The sequence below is a fragment of the Podarcis vaucheri genome (genome assembly GCF_965113315.1).
Source record: "Podarcis vaucheri genome assembly, chromosome: 1".
Classification (NCBI taxonomy): Eukaryota; Metazoa; Chordata; class Lepidosauria; order Squamata; family Lacertidae; genus Podarcis; species Podarcis vaucheri.
In genome coordinates this window covers 101093420-101109994 of record NC_138759.1, presented here as the reverse complement: position 1 = coordinate 101109994, position 16575 = coordinate 101093420, and the positions used below count along the sequence as shown (strand labels likewise).

Below are 16575 nucleotides of genomic sequence, written 5' to 3'. Positions count from 1 at the left end.
AACTGGTTTTGTGTGCCCCCTCCACAAGAGGTCTGAAGGGTGGGAACATGAGAATTGGCCTATTCTGTGGTGGTTTCCTCTTTGTGGATGCTCTCCCCTGGGAGACTTGCCTGGCACCTTCAATACATATATTTAGGTGCCAGGCAAAAACTTTCCTCTATAACCAGGTATTTGGCCTTTAACTATCTGTGGCCTTTTGGAAGTAGGTAAGGTAAAGGTAAAGGGACCCCTGACCGTTAAGTCCAGTCGCAGACGACACTGGGGTTGCGGCATTCATCTCGCTTTATTGGCTGAGGGAGCCGGCGTACAGCTTCTGGGTCATGTGGCCAGCATGACTAAGCCGCTTCTGGCGAACCAGAGTAGCGCATGGAAATGCCATTTGCCTTCCCATCAGAGTGGTACCTATTTATCTACTTGCACCTCTTGAGTCATCTTTTAAGAAGGGAAGAGGGTGGCAAATGCGCCTCCATTGAAGTGTGGGAATGACATTATAGAAGCAGGACATTTTTCTTGAATATATTCAAAGCAAAGGGATAACATTTTATGAGAATTAAGCCTAATGTAAGTATGAACGATGGCTAGAATTTTATTCAATACATTTTGCTTGGTTCATAGCAAGTTTTGACAGATGATCACGTTGACCCTTTTGTCTCATCCCATCCCACAAGATGGCTGTCCATAGGATTATGCCATAACACTGAAATCTAGGAAACTGTGATCCTTAGCATATTTGCTTCAAAATGTTCCATTAATTTCAATGAAATTTCCAAGTGATTGTTATTAGGTTAGACTGTCACAGGAATAAGAGCCTTCTGTGTCAGTTGCTTTTGAAAAGCATCTTGTTCAGCCATATGGAAAAAGCCAATCTTCTGTGAGCATTTTGCATGGAATCAACACTCATGTAACCACCTCAGCATATGTCATCCATAGCTAAATGCAGAGTGTGCTGCAGCCACTATGTTGGCATGCGTTCCAGAGCAAGAACATCATCAGCTTCTCAGTGAACCCTAGTAGACTTGAGCTCATGCAACAGTGAAGAGTAAAACTGACAAATTTTTCCAGACGTGGCCATTTGCCAGCTGGGAATCCAGTTAAGAGTAAAACTTATGTTTACAGCCAAGATGTTCTAAAGGGGGGGGGGATATGACTTCATTTTAATGCAATTCTGGCAGAGCCCTAATTTTTCATTTGAAATGTTCACCTAGTCATAGTCAACCTTGTCGAAGTGGGTGATTAGTCACAGAAGATATTATTTGAGTGCTGGTTTTGCTTTGAAGAACATCATGCTGTAAAGCATCCAGTTACAACTAAAACATATTTATTAAGGCCCGGAGGCAGAGATATTTTCCTATTTACTTTTATCAAATGTTTATCCTCCTTATCCATGCCTGTTGCCATGGCAGCGGCTCTCAGGCAGCTATGAGCTCCTCACATGAATTCTTATGCACTCCCAGCTAATAACTCTGGTGGTATTAGTTTGCTTATGTTGATGAAAAAGTGTTTCTTCACCAAGAGTTTATTTTCTTTTCCCTCTGAGGCCAGCCACCAAACTGGTCTAATTAGGGAGCCTTGTTGGCTAGAGTAAAAATGAGCAGCTAACAAACTGTGAGTAAATCCTTCCTTTATGTTGTTCTCTTGATTGCTTAGGCGTTATGACAGCTACATGACTGGAACTTTTGTGCTGTACAGAAGTCTGAACCGAATGTTTGAGGTGCATGTGCGTCAGTGGCATTGCAGCAACCGCCATCTTGCCTTTGCTTGTAACTGTGGTGTTGCCGCATGGGAAGATAATGATATCGTCATCTTAGATATGTGCAATGGGCAGTTTCTGGAAACCAAACCTCAACTGGCAATTAAAAGCATCAAAGCCTCGTCACAACCAAATGTCAGAATCTTGGAGTCCTATGGAGGGAGAAAAATTACTGTACGTATCTCAAATTTATTTGGGTTTTGGTTTTGATAATTACCAACGAGAGAGTGTGAAAGATCGAGTATCCCTTGCTAAGTTGAATGGCCAACCACTGGTGTGTATTAGGCTGTCCTAGCTGAGGTAAATTCCACTCAATGTAAGGCTAAGAAGTGTCTTCCAATGGACAGAATACTGCCCATAAAACATCATAGCAGGAGTTCAAGCCCTGACTTAGCCACAAGCTTAATGGTGGCACTGAGCAAGTCACATTCTGTCTCATTACAAGAGGCTTGCCTTTTTTTACAGAGCGGTCACTATGGTCTTTGATAAAGCAAAGGATTTCCCTGACTTGGCTGATTTACTGATTACAGTAGGGTTTGTGTCCAGCCAAGCTAATGGAAAGAGTGACTAGATCCAAGTGAAGGGATTGGTGCCTGACCAATTATAGGTGAGCACAAGTAAGTTTTAAATCCATGTCAGACTAGGAAGAATCATCGATCCACGGCATTGCTGATGTGGAAGCCAATATCCTGCAATTCCCCCACATTCATTCATTCATTCATTCATTATAAGACTATTTATACAGCACTAATTCAAAAGGAAAAATATATATAGTGGTGATGTACAACCAAAACCAAATAAAACCTTTAATATATTATAGAATCATAAAATACAGAACCAAATGACCAACAGTAAATAGGATTAATTATCTAAGAGCACTTAACAAAACAAAAAAAACTCTCACTGGGGACTGCTACCTGGTTCATAAATAATGCAGGTCACATAACACTGATCCTGAACACTGATCAAGGTGCTAGTGTTGACCTACAAAGCCCTAAATAGGTTGGGCTATGGGTATATAAAGGAACACTTCTCTCTATATCAGCTTGCCCTTGCTGATGGGGGCGGGGCTTGTCTCAACATCCCAACAACAGGAGAAATATCCTGGGCAGTGATTAGTGACACAAGAGAGATAATTTTTAAGCCTAGGTTTCAGATGGGTTCCTTGCCAGTGCACATACAGAAATGGCTTAATTTCAGAAGGAGGAGGGTGCCACAAGACAACACTGTCATAGGCATTGCCTCACAGTCTAAATGGTGTATCATTAACATACTAATGCACTGAAGAAACTTTGGCTCCTAAGATGAAGAGGGCACTACCTTGAATCCCGGAAGAAAGGCAGGCTATAAAATGAAACACAAACCTAGAGAAACGTGATAATATGGCTGTGTACACACCATACATTTAAAGCACATTATTTCCCTGGAAAAAATTATGGGTATGGCAGTTTGCCGTGGGTGCTGCGAATTGTCGCTCTGCAGTTCCTGGGATTCTTTGGGGTAATAATGTGATTTAAATGTGTGGTGTGTTTGCATCTTACAACTGTGAGGAATTTCCATCAGGCTTAAGTCCTCACATGATCAAAACTAACTCAATGTTTTCAGAATAAAAAGCTGGCCCATTTCCCACCTTGAAGGAACAACCTAAGCCATTTCTATAATGAGACAGCTGTTCTGTTCAGTTTAAAATATAATCATTTCCTGTGTGAATTGGTCTTACAAGGAATATTCTAAAAGTATTGGCTATATATATATATATATATATATATATATATATATATATGACCATTTCCCAAGGAAAATCACACAGGTGATCTTATTGTCATGTTGGCAGTTTCGGTTTAATAACAGCCCTGTTTAAGAACTATTCGGTTTATGAACTCCGCAAAACCAGAAGGAGTATCCTGGTTTGCGAACTTTACCTCAGTCTAAGAACAGAATCCGAACGGTGGAAGGGCACTGGTGGCGGGAAGCCTCATTAGGGAAAGTGCACCTCAGTTTAAGAACGGTTTTGGTTTAAGAACGGACTTCCAGAACGGATTAAGTTCATAAACTGGGGCACCACTGTACTTCTCCCTCTATCAGCATCAAGAAAAACAGATCCTAATTGTAAATACAATTTTGATCATGTTCAGTATAACTAAGAGAGCAAGCATATGAAGGTCTACTCAGACGTAAGTACCCTGAGTTCAGTGGAGCTTACTTCCACGTAAGTGTGCACAGGATTGTAACCTGAAAGTGGCATGCAGGTTACCTGGGAGTAAGACTTCTTGAACTCAATGGAGCTTTCTTCTGAGATATATTGCACTGTGGATTACTGATGCCAATAGCAGATCTCAACTTTTTTTTATTGTGCGTATGACATGTTATTGTGTGTGCATGTCTCTGCTTTGATGCTTAATTTATGGGATGGTGGGGGGCAGAGGCAGCCTGCCCCCAGCTTTTTATATGGATCCTCTTAGCTGCTGCTTAAAGGTTACATTGGGAAAGATTTAGCCAAAAATGTGGGAGGGGGACTCAGTTTGCATGGCTTGTAGCTTTCATTAAGGCTTCTCTACTGTTCTCCCAAAATTCAAGCACTGGCTGGTGAGCACGCATGCACGCATGCACGCACACAGACGCACACACACAATTGCTGATGGAGTTCATATTCACCAGATTTGCTCCTTCTCCAGATCTCATTCCCTTCAGGAGCATTTGTTCGAGCTGATGTGAGCGACTGGGGAATGAGTTTGACAGTAAGGGCACCAAGCATTGATTTTAATAGCACCAGAGGTTTATGTGGCATCTTTGACAGAAACAGTCAGAATGACTTCCATGGGCCTGATGGGAGCCCTTTACTTTCTCGCCAGAATAACATGTCTGAGGAGGACTTCATAAAAGCTTGGAGGTAAGGAAAGGAGATTTTCAATGGTAAGGGATGCACCGAAAAATGAATCGCCATTATAAGAGCGTTCTATACAAGCTGTTCAAAAAGTGTTCGTTTAATGATCCGGCACAGAGCTGCAGTGACAAAAGAAAATGCAGTGGCCTTCAAGACCCCTCAAATAATACACATTTTCAGCTACTGTTAGAGAGAAGTTTCATATTCACAAATGACGTCACATTGCCAACTGCCCTGAGATCCTTCTGAGCTGTTACAAAGGACAGTTCCCAGCCATCCAGGAAAATGTAAAATGGGGACAGAAGGCAGAAATCGAAGGCTTTGATATTTCCTCTGTTCTTTAATTTCTGAACGCTGATGCCAAGTACATGGCTATGGAATTCAAAGACAGATTTTGACAAGATGTGGCAAAGTGCGTAGAATGAAATGTTAATATTTAAGAAGCCTATTCTGATAAATAAATAGGACGTATAAAAACCATCTGATATGGCTGTTCAAATGCCAGCTGGAGGACTGAGTATAGGCACCTTCCATTTCAGAGAACTTCCAAAAGTGGAATCCAAACACCTCCATTCTTCTTCTAAAGCAAGTGTGGGGCATTTTTAACCCTCCTGATGTCACTGAACTATAATTCCAAGCAGCCCCAGCATGTATGGCCTGGGAGTTGTAGTTCAGCAGCAACTAGAGGGCCAGAGGTTTCCCACACATCTTCTGAAGCATCTTTAGCTGTTACCAAGCACTTAGGAAGTACTAAAGCTCCACCGTCCAATATAATGCAGGAAGAATGTGACTATTAAGGTGAACACATGCAGCAACTTGCAGAAGCAATTCTGGCTTCTGCAGTCAGGAGTTTTAATGGAGCAGCATTGTTTCTTTCTGCTCTCCTCCAAAATGCTGCAAAATTCAGCACCCCTACAGAATCATCTCTATGGTGGAATAGTGGACCTCTGCCCCTTACTGACACTATGTGCCTTTCACAATGTGTGACCTACGGGTTTCACAGTTATATGACAAGGCTCAGAACACGAATCATTACCTGCCCTCCTTTTTCTGAGTGCAGCAAGTAATGACTTGCTCTCATCACGTTTTCGGACCTCTGTGCAAAGCCTTCACATCACACATTGTGGGAGGTGTGTGGTGGACAAGAGCAGCACACACTCAGTCATTTATGCTTTGAGCCAAAGTCTTCATGAACCAACCTGTACCTCTCCTTCAATATCAACACTCCCTCATTAGGACTGATTTGTACAACATGGATTTGCAGCACATGCCAGGCCATTCTAGGTTCAACTTTCCTTAAGGCACTTTCTACAACCTGAACCTATTATGGAGGAGTTCACGGCATCAGCACCCAAAAAGGGTCTTGTTTTCCCCATAGCTGCAACCTTGGATAAAAATCAAAATCAAAATTGCTCTCAAATGTTTCTCTAGTTCTCTCTTCAGCTTGCTGCTTTCCTTCCAGATCACGTTACTGCTCCAAAACTGTCTACTCTAAACTCTGGCTTTATCTATTGAAGGAGGGCCCCCCAACCTATTCGCTGTTTCACACTGAGCCCCTTAATTCCCCTTAATGGCTCATCACCCAGGCTTTCACCTTCATAGCTTGGATATTCTAGGAATTAGAAGCCTTGATTAAATTATAACACTTGCTGGATTAAAAAGGTCTGGAACACAGCTTCAGACCCCAAAGTCATATCTATTAGCCCAGGACACACTGTTTGTGGATGTTGTTAATTCAGGGATTTATGTTGTATTCAATATAGGTTTTACATCAGAACTACAGATATAGGAAATGAAACAGATGATTTAGGTGTCATTTGTGAAAATCACTGAGAAAACACAGCAATGTTGTTCATATAAATAATGAAGCTCTCCAGATTTTCAAAACTGCTAGCATGTTTACGAAATCAGGTAGAAGTAATGGAGATGGAAGCTAGTAAAGCATTTTCAATTGGCTGCCTTCAAGCACTTGGAACTTCAGCACCTCCAATCACCAGGGACCAGTTGGAGAGTTCGCCTACTGGTAGTTCTGTTCTCTTATTTCCACAGCCATTGTTCGTTGCAGCTGTAAAACTGAGGGTGTCCCACAGCTGTTTAAAGCACTACATACTTCCTGCAAAAATAAAAGAGTTTAGAGTTGCAATCGTATCAACACTTAACTAGGAGTAAGACCCATCAAACTCACTCTGTTAGCACTGTTAAAAGTTCTAAACTCCTTTTTAACCTGCAACTCAGGATATTGCTTAATGATTCTAAGGAAGTTGACCGTAGTCCATGAAAACCTATAAATGTACGTGTGCTCTAATAAATGAGTCTTTAAGGTGCCACAAGACTTGCTTTTTCTTATCATAGTTATTTTTGCTTTTAAGCAGGTATACATACTTAAATCCCGAAAGTCAGATTGGAGTGATACAGCCACATTATTGCATTTCACTCCAAGTAAAAATGTTATTATTAATAATATTTTTCCTGCTCACTTTCTTCTGAAGGTTAGCAAAATAATAATAAGTTCCAGTTGAATTCTAAGATTGTTGCTACAACCCTGCTGATAACAGTTTGTTATCTTCATCTCACCAATGCATGTTCATACTTTAAGATCCAAGCAGAGGAATTCATGCTTTTTTCCTGTTAGCCACTGGAGTAAATAAGTGTTCAAGGGCATTATTTTGAATACTTCTATTACCTTATACAGCTAGGGGCCATATACATGTTGAAGGAAGCTTTCTTGCATTTATCCCTAGCCGGGTGAAAAAACCACATGTGCTACATGCACAATTCCACAGCCCAATCCAGCAATGGAGGTTGTAGGCACACGCCCCCTTTTAAAAAGCCGCTATTCCACTGAACATTTGTTTAGTATGGAGTCTTGGGATTGAATCCAGTCATACAGCCCCCTCCCCCTCTCTTTTTGCTTCAGCTGCAAGTGGAGGGGAGACCACTTTCCTTCTCTGATTGATGTTATTTCACCTTCTTTAAAAAGTGCTTTGCATGCGGACTCAAACTCCAATTATTTCCTTGTAGCTTTTTAATCCAAAGGATAAATGCTGATGACCTTTGCCAAGTAATCACTTATGATGTAACCATTATGTAAAGCAGTAATCTCATCTATAATGTCCTATTAAGTGCTAAGGAGAATTGTAACTCTCTCCTTGTTTCTGACCAGGTATGCACTATGTACACACTTCAGCCTATGAAATGCTGGGCTTTGGAGTTTTCCAAAAGCACTTTGTAGACATCTCTTTGCAAGTGTCCATACCTGCACATTAAGCAGACAGTGTGAGCAGTTTTTAAAGCACAGTGGTTTGTTGTTGTTGTTGTTGTTTTGCTCCTTCCTCTTTCAGCACCCAAACCCCTTTTAAAAAATAATTTTGCCTGTAAGTTTATTGATATACTAGAGATAGCAGAGAAGGCAGACAATGTACTTTATGGCTGTGTGTATACATATCCACTGATAGATGGATGGATGGTACATTTCTCCTCAGCTTTTGGCAGGATGCTAAGTACACATGTGATCTCTGGTTATCACTCTAGGGAAGCTTATGCATTATGCCATACACATGTACAGATGTTTGTGTGAATGACTGTTCCTGTGGTGAATTAAATGGATTGAAGTCCTAAAAATGTGGAATATTGATTGGGTGTACTGATGCACATGTGTGGAGTATATGATCATGTGCGATGTTCAATTGTACCCACCCATTCAGGAAGGAAATATGTGGGAAAAGAAGGGTTCATTTTCTTAAACTAGAGATCATTGGTTATACTGCAGAATATTGGGGCTCTGTGTTTTTCATATTATAGCTGTCATGGGGGAGACAACTTGAAATATTTTCAGATTAAAATACAACTCCTTCTTGCTCTCTAGGCAAGATAAGCTATGTCCAAAAACCAGGGGTGGGAGGGGGAGAGATGTACAATGTGAAGAGGAGGAAGAATTTTTAGGTAGCACAGAGGCTGGGTTAGCAGGCATTTCTGCATCAATGAGATGTTTTGTCAGTTCAAACATTTCTACTGAGAGAGACTACTTAAAATGCAAGCCATTTGAGAAATGTACACGCAGCTAGAGTTCTCTTTGAAGTTTTAACACAGCCATTTCAGCATTGCTGAAGAAACAAGCAGCTACAGTGGAAAGTTCAATGAAATGAATTTTCATTGGCTCCTCAGTGTTACCTGGATGCTGGGTTGCATTTGGCTTAGCTTGTTACAGGCTGCACAAACCTGCCACAGGTTATTACTATTTAATTAAAAAATGTGGAATTTTGTACTCATATTGTTTGTATTTCAGTGTATTTTCTGTATTTTACAAGATAAATATGGAGGATGCTAGGGGCTGAGACCCTCTTTGCTGCATTCACCACTCCCTGTTATTCCCCCCAAGTTAACCCCATAGTTTCCCTTTCCCATCCCATGCAACTACTAAACTCACTTTTCACTTTCCCAACTCCATTTCAGAAGCCACTTCTCTCTCTTTTTCTGCTGCCCTGCTTTGCACACATTTTCACCTTCACCCCATGCCTTCTCCTTTTGCACACACCTCTTGCACACAGACCCCCCCCCCCAGTAACCACTTGCATCTTCCTCCTTCCACACATTGCAACTGCTAAACACCCTTTTCATTGGCCACCGATTGTGAGGCCACCATTCCCTCTCTTCTTACTCTACTCAAACTTCTCCTTCAGTTCTTCAGCTGCCACATGTGTGAGAGACAAAGGATGTGGAGCCCCCAAATACTCCAGAGTAGTTTACTTAAATCTCTACCATGGTTTGAAACTGCCATTTTCCTCTTAGTTCCCTCCAGCTCTGCTTTACTCAATAGTCTGCTGTTTTAAGCTACCACTTCTTCCCTCTCAGTGTCCCTTGCCTTTTCTCCCGTGCAACAGACATGGGTGCTGTGCAGCCTGCCTTCACTTTTGGTTCCCTATCCCACCCTGATATCATGCCAATCCAGAATTGTGACTTGGCACTACAAATCCTCCAACAGGGGCTGTGTGATGATATACTTACATTTTTATTATAGAGATAAATAACTATGAAAGTTTGATCAGTGAGAGAACACCAAGCCTTTTTAACTTTCTGACCTGCTTCTCTTTTATTTTATCAGAATAGCTCCAGGGATGAGTTTGTTTGACAAGACTCCACCACTGTCAGAATGGAAGAAAATGACACATTACTGTCTGTGTCAGAAGGAGCATTCACTGTATTTACAGTCAGTAAATGCTCTACACACTTTTCAGCATTCTCCCCCGGAATCTTTAGGTTGTTTTTATGAGCGTGTGGATTACAATTCTGTAATCCCATATCTAGATGTCACATCAGAACATCCTACTAACTTGGACGCTGATTCTGCATTCCTAGCTGATGGAATATTATCACCTAGATCTCTTGAGCAGTGGCATTTGCCTCAGGCAACCAAAAAGAAAGACAGCCCCAATGGCCTTTTAAACCCAATTGGTCAAAACATCTCACTGAAAAAATCAGGAAATGAAACATATTTTGAGTCTTCCGATCATTGGAAGGAGCTATCAAGAGAAAAAAGGCAAGAAGCTTACTGGGAATCCTTATCTGCTTCCTCTTCTCAAAGCTTGAGTCAGGCTGACTTGGAAAGTTTCACCTACTTTTTCCCAGAAGATTATTTTGAAGGGAGGCGGCCTAAAGTTCAGGTCACATGGCCTACTCCAAGTGGCCTAACCTCAGCAAAAGCCTTAGCAAGCTGTCAGAAGGTTCTTGAAACCTCTCCCATTGGCTTAGCTTGTAAAGGGCTTCTGGGCACCCAGCTGGATGTGGCTATTGAAATGTGCCTTTTGGATGTACAAAGCAAGGATGACCTCACATGGGGAGAATCAATGATTGCATTTCTGGAAAATTCCTGTGAAAAAAGGGTTCTGGAAAACATAACTATGTGGTTTGATTCAACAAGTGAGCTACCTGCTACACATAAAGAAATAATCAGAGCTCTCAGGTGCCCCAATCTATGTAATGGACATGGGCAGTGCAGTATGTGGGGATGCCAGTGCTTTGAAGGATACGATTCCCATGACTGTACAACCGCCAAAAGTGAGTAAGAAAAGAATTATGTTTGTTCGTAACCTGTGTATCTTCCTGTAGCATTTGACTTAATGGAACATCTGCAGAGAGCAATTTGCTCTTCAAACAGCTTCACTAGTTAAGACCTATGATGAATTAATAATCAGGTTTTGACCTTGACAAGCTGATCGCAATACCTGGCTGGCTGCTCTGGAGGCGTGTGGGTTTGTGCACGCAAGTTTACCTTGGTAAACTTGCAAAAATGGATTTGACAATTCCCTTAAACAAACTGGTTTGAGAGAAGTGATTTTTTTCTTATCATCCCCATGCTACAAAAACAAACTCCTAAAATAAAAGAGAGAGAGTCCCCAACACAGATGTTGTACTAATTTCAGAAGGCTCAGTTGCAGAAGTGGGGGTGGAGGTGCCTTGGGGCTTCATTCTCCCCACAACTTTTTAACATCTATATCACAATATTGGGGGTGACTATCTGGAGGTGTGGACTGTGATGTCATCAGTACACAGACGACACTCTGTTCTACCTTTCTTCCCCATCTACTCATTCCATGGAGGCTATTGAATGAACTGATGTCTGGAGGCAAATTTGAGCTGGATCAGGACAAACAAGTTGCAGCAGCAGCCAGACAAGATAAGGATGTTGAGGGTAGGGAAACCACCTATTCTAGAAGGAGGTTTGCAACTGATCCATAACCAATTGGACTCCTCCTTTTTACAAGCTCAAGCTATTTATTTTCTAACCAGCTCAGAGCTGTCAATTGCAACTTTACCTGCAGAGGATGGATCTCACCTCAGTTATCCATGCACTAGTGACATCCAGGCTGGATTAATCTAATGCACTCTATGTGGGGCTACCTTTAAAGGTGGTTAGAAACACCAACTGGTGCAAAATGTCAGGTGCCAGGCAGTCGGAACATGTGACACCTACAGTCACTACACACCAGGGGTGCCAAGTTGAATAAAATATTGATGGGGCAGGTAAGCCCTGCCCCACATAATCAATCACAAGACGCAGCATGCACACACTATTTGAATGGCAATCCCCATCAACTTTGGTGGGGGACGACCCCCTCAAATATTTTATTGGGCAAGACCAAAAGGACCTCAGCTCCTAGGAGTTGGCTCCTATGCTACACACACACCCTTTATAAATTTGGCTTCAAATCAAATTAACTTGTATGACAACCAATTCTGATCAATTTTTTAAAATGTTTACATTATCCCACAGATGAAAAGCAGTATTCTTTTCTTTTTAAAAATAGTTCAGTTTTGTAGGGAACTTTGATTCTCATCCCTCCTCCCCCTCCTCCTCCTCCTCCTCCTCCTTCTTATTGTTTCCTGATATTTTAACTTTCTGACATTATATTATAAAATGACCAACTAACCCTTCAATCTTAAACACACATTTTTAGGAGAAAATCCCACTGATACCAATATAACTTGCTTCCACATTGCTATTTGTGGTTGTAGCCTGTCCACTTACATGAGATGGAGACTAGTAGCTGAGAATCAGACTGCAAAATCAGAGGAGACTGCCAAAGGGAGTCGCTCTCTCTTCCCCCGCCCCCCATTTCATTTATAAAGTGATGGCAAAATCTCCAACAAACAATGTCAAGGTAATGCACAGCAGCCATTCCAAAAGGTGAGGCTGATGGACCTGGGAAACCTTTAACATTTGCTTTTTCAGTTTTCCATAATGCACCTGAGATTGCATGTTGTTTTCTCATAAAAGGAAGCTTCCTCTTAAAGATCACTCACCCAATTCACATACAGTCCTCCAGATACATATTAACCACTTGGGTGCTACAACAGAGATAAGGAAATACAGTGGTGCCCCGCAAGACGAATGCCTCGCAAGACGAAAAACTCGCTAGACGAAAGGGTTTTGCGGTTTTTGAGCTGCTTCGCAAGACGAATTTCATAGAATCATAGAGTTGGAAGAGACCACAAGGGCTGTCGAGTCCAACCCCCTGCCAAGCAACCCCCTGCCAAGCCCTATGGGCTTGCTGCGCAAGATGAAAACGTCTTGCGTTTTTTGCAAGTTTGTTTCCTTTTTCTTAACACCGTTAATACAGTTGCGACTTGACTTCGAGGAGCAACTCATAGAATGCGGTGTGGTAGCCTTTTTTGAGGTTTTTGGCGATTTTTGAAGCTTTTCAAAAACTTTTCCGACACCGTGCTTCGCAAGACGAAAAATTCGCTAGACGAAAAAACTCGCGGAACGAATTAATTTCGTCTTGCGAGGCACCACTGTAATAAACAGTTGCACTTGTTAGAGTGATAGCCTGAACTTATGACAAATAATATTATTGTGCTCTCTTTTAAGCTGTGGTAGATGTATCATGGGAAGATGTGTTGCTGCCAGTATAGCCATCTGAGGGTTATCTAGGCCCAGGTAAACTTTAAGTGGCAGATAATAACGGAGAAATACACATGCATACATATAAACAGATGGGATGCAGGTGGCGCTGAGGGTTAAACCACAGAGCCTAGGACTTGCTGATCAGAAGGTCGGCGGTTCGAATCCCCATGACGGGGTGAGCTCCCGTTGCTCAGTCCCTGCTCCTGCCAACCTAGCAGTTTGAAAGCACGTCAAAGTGCAAGTAGATAAATAGGTACCGCTCTGGTGGGAAGGTAAATGGCATTTCCGTGCCCTGCTCTGGTTCGCCACAAGCGGCTTAGTCATGCTGGCCACATGACCCAGAAGCTATACGCCGGCTCCTCGGCCAATAAAGCGAGATGAGCACCGCAACCCCAGAGTCAGTCACGACAGGACCTAATGGTCAGGGATCCCTTTACCTTTTTACATATAAACAGAGCTTGTTTTCAGCACCTGTCAGATGGGTGCTATTGTCAATATAAGAGAACAAGAGAGGTTCCATGGTGAGGTGTCCAGCACCTTTTTCTAGAAAACCAGCACTGCATATAAACATATACTATGGGAGATGTTCAAGTGTTACTCAGAGTAAGCTCACTGAAGTTAATGGATTTTAATCATGTGCATTACTTTCAATGTCTCTACTCTGAGTAAAAGTTAACTGAACACCACCCTTTCTCACATTCACTCTTAATTCACTTACGCTACATACATACTTCCAAATCAAAGTGCAGGATCAGGGGACTGGAGAATTAAAAATTGCTACTTCATGAGTCCCTTTGTCCACCTTCCTTCTCTGAAGGACTGGCCTGTGTAACAGGTTACTTGTCCAGTGTGAGCTAAGGCCACCAGGGTATTCTGCCCAGACTAGACTTTCCTTGTCACCTTTGCAGCTAAATGGCCTGGAACCCAAGTACCTAAAAGTGCACCTTCCCCAATATCAATAATTTCTTATCCTATGGTCTGCGGCCTCAGTAATGGTGCTGCTTCTTAGTGAGCATGTCCCATTTGTGGAATGCCCTCCTTGGTCAGGTGTATCTGTCTCCCTCATTCTTGACCTTCAGGTTGAATTTAAAAACATTGCTCCTGGCACCCCTGAGATAATTGTTGGGTAAAATGCATTTTATAATTTTAATATTGCTGATTTTATAATATTAATATTGCTGATTTTATTGTACCAGTTGCTGGAAACTGCAGGATGAGAGTGCAAACTGGGACCATCTCTTCCAAACAGAATAGCACCAACAAATTTGTTATGTTTAAACCTACATTTTTAAAAACAACAACAGCTCAGGTCTCTTAGCATTATCTCTGTGTTTGTTCACAGACAAAACTCCCCTCCCCTTAACAACCAGCTTAACCCTCTGAAAAAAACACACACACAAAATACGCTCTTTTATAAAAACATGCAACAAAACAATGTACTAACAGAACGATAGTTTCCTTGACTTGTATGTCAAGTGTGCATAATTATGCCTTCTGTTGAGGAATGTATACCTTGATACTTGTGCTATAGGGAATAAAGTAATCCTCCAGTGAACCTATCAAGAAACAAAAAGGTGAAGACATTGCAAATAAGGATTGCAGAGACAACGTGAAACATAGCCTTGGTACCTGCATTTGATGAGCACAGGGCAAGAAAAGCAAGCTTGAATTGGTATTGAATTATGTTTGCTCTCTGGTATTTTGTAAAAAGCTATTCCATTGAATTGTATAAAATATCAGGTTTAAATGTATTGTCTATAACGTAGCAAAAAAAGAAAGAGTTTCATCAGAACATAAGAAGAGCTCTGCTGGATCAGGCCCGGTGAGCTATCTACTGCAGAATCCTGTTCTCGGAGTGGCCAGCCAGATGCCTATGGGATGCCCCAAAGTATCATCTGAACTGAGATAGTTTTCTAGTTCCAGTGTACCTTCCTGCTTAAAATATAGGGGGGGGAACAGTTTTGTGTATTTCAATGAATTTCTTCAAGAAAAAGAAATAGGGGTTACATAAGAACTGTCTTCTTAGATGAGACTGGTGGTTTAGCTAGATCAGAGTTACCCCTTCAACTGTGGCTTAACAGATGGTCTGGGACATGGATGGAGAACTTACAGCCCTCCAGAGGTTGTTGGACTACAACTTCCATATTTCCAGAGCACTGGTCATGCTGGCAGGATAGATGGGAATTGGACTCTATCAACATCTGGAGGACCAGAGCTTCCTCAGCAATGACCTAGGGAGATCCATAAACAGGGAGAGGTAGTGACAGACACCCCTGTAGCTTATCCCCAGGGTGTACTTGGAGGAAGTACGTCTGTAAATGTGGAGGCTGTCCTTCTGTCAAAACTCTGAGTAGAGTCATACCTTGTGTGGCGTTAGGTTCATGTTGCGTCCTTTCAGCTTGTGAACGCGGCAAACCCGGAAGTGTATACTTCCGGGTTCCGCTGCACGTGCAGAAGTGCTCTGCACACTTCGCACATGCGCAGAAGCGCTCTATCGCGCTTCGCACTTGCACAGAAGCACCGCTCTAGTTGTGGACTTTTCAGGGTGCGAATGGCACCCCGGAACGGATCGTGTCCGCAACTAGAGGTACCACTGTAACTTGTAGACAGATCTAATACTATATTATCATATTTTCTTTTCTGTCTGTTTATTTTTATACTGCTCCTTTTAAAAGCTATTGATGCTAGCTTCCATCACAAGATCTTTTGGTGGTGAATTCAGTCAGGGTTGACAGGTTCAGGGCAAGATGCACAAATGGGGACTAATGGTTATTCTATAATTACACATTTCTGAAAAAGTTACGGAAACTCCCAGAGATATTTGCCGGTACCTACGACCAAAAGAAAACCTGGAATATTATAATGCATGGTCCCCAGAGTGCAGCAAGATGCACATTTGTTAGGCAAAGCGACATGTCTTTACCTAGGCAAAGTCACCTGGTTGTTTGTCCAAAGGTGCTAGCAGTGTGGATTAAATAGGGTCCCCCCCCCCCCGAGAGCTGGTTGTTCAATGCCCCTGATTTTAAGGAACACCTTATTTATGGGTGTCACATATTTAGTTGACAATAGTCAGATAGCACTTAAGGACACTCAAGTAAATCTGGGGAGGATGTGCTTGTGCCGTTAGGTTCCTTCATTCATCTTCCATGTGTTCAAGCTTCAGCCAAACACAAATAGGCACCTTGTTGTAGACATGTGTAGTGAACAAGTGGACACTGAGGGAGTAGAGTCCGTGGCATGTGAAATGAAGGGGAAGTGCTAGCAGTGTGGTCCTACTTCCCTTTATCCACATGTACCAGGTCCACATGAATAGCTTATGATCAGGACTAGTATTCTTCTGCAGCCTAGGTTTTTTCTAATATCAACTTGACGGGGTGGTTCATAAATATACCCAGTATTTGAAACTCTTTCATTTGCTGGTGGTGCAGTTGAGAGAAATCAGAGGTTGGTTTTCTAGGTTTTACTTCTTGTTTCCAAACGCATGAGAATAGATCCACATTTTATGTCAAAGCAAGACCTATTAATTTAAACAGAAAA

General features: G+C 42.0%; 1 protein-coding gene across 1 annotated transcript in view; it reads left to right on the top strand.

Moving 5' to 3' along the window:
• The window catches only part of LOC309517755 (von Willebrand factor D and EGF domain-containing protein-like), a 203155-nt gene that overhangs the window by 71338 nt on the left and 115242 nt on the right, over positions 1-16575 (top strand). Inside the window, exons 10-12 of the mRNA XM_082197221.1 lie at positions 1648-1924; positions 4426-4640; positions 9736-10688. Coding sequence (XP_082053347.1) covers positions 1648-1924; positions 4426-4640; positions 9736-10688 — 1445 coding nt within the window. The remainder of the gene's footprint in view (positions 1-1647; positions 1925-4425; positions 4641-9735; positions 10689-16575) is intronic.